Source organism: Equus quagga, unplaced genomic scaffold, assembly GCF_021613505.1.
Source record: "Equus quagga isolate Etosha38 unplaced genomic scaffold, UCLA_HA_Equagga_1.0 70554_RagTag, whole genome shotgun sequence".
In the NCBI taxonomy this organism is placed as follows: domain Eukaryota; kingdom Metazoa; phylum Chordata; class Mammalia; order Perissodactyla; family Equidae; genus Equus; species Equus quagga.
Window position 1 is genome coordinate 1 of NW_025801749.1, and position 2893 is coordinate 2893.

Sequence of the window (2893 nt, forward strand, 5' to 3'; positions counted from 1 at the left end):
TCCACTTGGTGCGGCGGTTCTGGAACCAGATCTTCACCTGCGTCTCGGTGAGGCTCAGCGACAGCGCCAGGTTGAGGCGCTCGCAGACCGACAGGTAGCGCGTCGCCTTGAACTTGTTCTCCAGCGCCACGAGCTGCTCGTAGGTGAAGGCGGTGCGCGCGCGCCTCGGCTTCCCGGACTTGGAGTCGGAGCCCGTGCGCTTCCGTTTGGGCTTCGTCGCCGCCGCCGCGCCCTGCGGGGTGGTCCCCGCGACCCCCGCCGCCGCCGAGGCCCCCGGCGGGCCCGGGGCTCCGGGCGAGTTCCCGCGGGGGCCGGTGCCCGCGGTCTCGTCCACGGTGCCGGGGGTCGCCTCGGCCTCGGCCGCGTCCGCACAGCCCGACCCGCGGGCCCCGAGGCCGCCGCCGCCTCCCCGCGCCTCCTCCGCGCCGCGCGCCGCCCCCGCCTCGGGCGCCGGGTCCTCGTCGTCGTCGTCGGGCGCCTCGTCCCCGCTGTCTGCGCTCGGGCTGCGGCCGCTGCTGTAGCCGTTGGCCTCGGCCTCGTCCGCCGGGTCGGGGTCGCCGGCGTCTGCGGGGGCACGGCACAGTTAGGACGCGCCCTGCGCTGGCGCTCGCCCGTCCCCTCCAGCGTTCCCGCTCCCCCGAAATGGCTCCCCGTCCCGCTTGTCGCTTCTCTTCGCTCACTTCCCTCCTCTTTCTGTGCTCGGCTCTTTCGTTTGCCCGCCCTCTTCGCTTCGTTCCCGCGCACCCGCCCGCCCGTCCCTCCGTTTTCTTCTCTTCAGAGACCTCTCCTCCCTCGTCCCCGGGCCGCGCCTTCGGCGAGCGGGCCGGCCGGTGCCGCGGGTTCACAGCGGAGGGAAATCTCCGATCGATCCGCGGGGCAGATACAAACTTAATTAAACTCATTTTGTGTAACGTACAAACTAGTTAACGGCCATTTAATTTATTTCGGCGTATATTACCCTCCAATTATGGCAAGGCGCCGGGTCAGCCAATTACGGGGCATTTAAGAGTGGGCTGGGCTAGAGACCTGCGGTGGGGTTGGAGCCGGCACGGGGAGCAGACTTCTGGGGACCAAAATCGGCCACCCTGGCCCCATCACTCCCTCAGGCTTCCGGGTCCTGGAACGTGGCCGCCCTCGGCCCCTCTGTTGAGGCCCCAGCAGGTCTGGGCTTGTCCTGGCGATGGGGTCCCGGCCTGAGCAGGAGGGGTTTGGAGCAGTGCTGAGCCTGGGTGGAAGTCCCGTGGCAGAGTCTGAGCTGCAGCCCTGCCCTCCAAGCAGAGGCCCCTTGGTGCTACATTTTGAGTCTCAGAAATTTGGAAGAAAGCATCTGTCTTGCGCAGGGCCTGGGGGCATCTGTGGGTCCTCCTCCCCCACAAGTGGTCACACAACCAAGGGAGAAGCCAGGGCAGGTGTCCTACACAGTTTCACCCAGTCGGGGACCAAGTCCCCGCTGTAGGGTCAGGTTGGCACCGAGAACCCAGGGAATAAACAAATTCAGTCTTGATAGATTCCTCCACGGCAACCACAGAGGTGGCATGGAGGCGGCGAGCAGGACAGGTGTCCTGGCCTCCCACCCACATCCCTTAGCAGGAGCAGGGGCTGTCCTCCAGGGGACCCCGAGACCACCGTGCCTCCCAGCCCCTGCCCTGTCCAGGGTGGGCTGAGGAGAGAGGAGGCCTGACCCAGCTCCCTCCCTAAGTCAGCAGGAGACTGGGCCTTCCACCTCGGGCAGCGCCCCATGCGGGTGGAGGCTCGGAGAGGAGACACTCAGAACCCGGACGGGCCAAAAGTGGGAAGGGTTTCCGCCGAGCCAGCCGGGATTTGCTCCTGCCGCTTCCTGGAGGAAACCGAGCTCAGGTGCCCGAGGCTGCCTTGCCCCGAGACAGCGGCCCAGCCCTGCCCCAGCCCTGGCTTCTGTCCCTGCGCCTCGGAGGGGCTGGGAAGTTGGAGGGAGGAAAGGCCGGGGGAGGGGGCACCAAAAGCAATCAGGAGCCGGTCGAATGCAATTCTCGATCAATAGCGGCCCCTAATAAGTGTAATAGGTTTTAATCGAGTAATTATCCGAATTTTGACCCTATAATTTAGATGTTCGGGGGGAGTTTGCAAGGTGCTTGAAAGAGATATGCATGCTGCCGTAATGGGATATCGACCCGGCCGGGGGCGCGGGCCGCCCCATTACCGGCCGCTTTCCGCGGCTAAGCACATTTCCCCTTAACTGTAATCGAAGGGATTTAATTGTTTTTCCAGAGATAACCAGCGTTTTGTCACAATTAGTCTGATTTGTCCAAAAAAAATAAATAAATAAGGAGGAAGGAGAGAAGGAGGCCTCGGTCGGCCGCGTGGGGGTGGGGAAGTCACCGGCCAGCCGCCGCGCACGTCCCCTCCTCGGCACCGACTACCCTCCAAGGCCGGAAACGCGCTGTGGGGAAACCTGGGCCTGCTCTGCAGCCCTGCAGCCCCGCAGCCCTGGGCCCGGCCCGGCGGAGCCATCCTGGGAGGCGTGTGGCGGTGCGGCCCCGGAGTCCGGGTCAGACGGAGGCCGCGGGCGGGCCGGTGCCGGCCCCGCGCGCTGCGAACTTTCCACCGAGCCTTGGCGCCCGGCTGGCCAGGCTCGCCCAGGGGTCCCCGGGGCGTAAACGCGCAGACACGGCCCGTCCCCTGCCCCTGCGACCCGGAGCCGGCCGCGTCCTACTCACGCGGCGGCTCAGCTCCGGTGGCGGCTCCAGCTCCTCCGGCGGCGGCGAGGGCGCGGCGCTCCAGCTCTTCCGCGCGCGGCGGGCGTCCTGGGGCGGCGGGGGCCGGGGCGCACGGGGCGCACGCGGCGGGCGCCACGGGGCCCAGCAGCACACAGCGGCGTCTTCTGCTGTTGAACTTGTTGGGGTCCAGGATGTCC

General features: G+C 67.0%; 1 protein-coding gene across 1 annotated transcript; it reads right to left on the reverse strand.

Annotated features, from left to right (window-relative positions):
• Window positions 1–4: 4 nt before the first annotated feature.
• On the reverse strand, window positions 5–2783 carry LOC124234087 (NK1 transcription factor-related protein 1-like; the record flags this gene model as incomplete). Its single annotated transcript, XM_046651352.1, has 2 exons — window positions 5–564; window positions 2693–2783. Coding segments are annotated over 2 exons (651 nt in total), but the record flags the coding sequence as incomplete, so codon positions are not given.
• Between the last annotated feature and the right edge of the window lie 110 nt (window positions 2784–2893).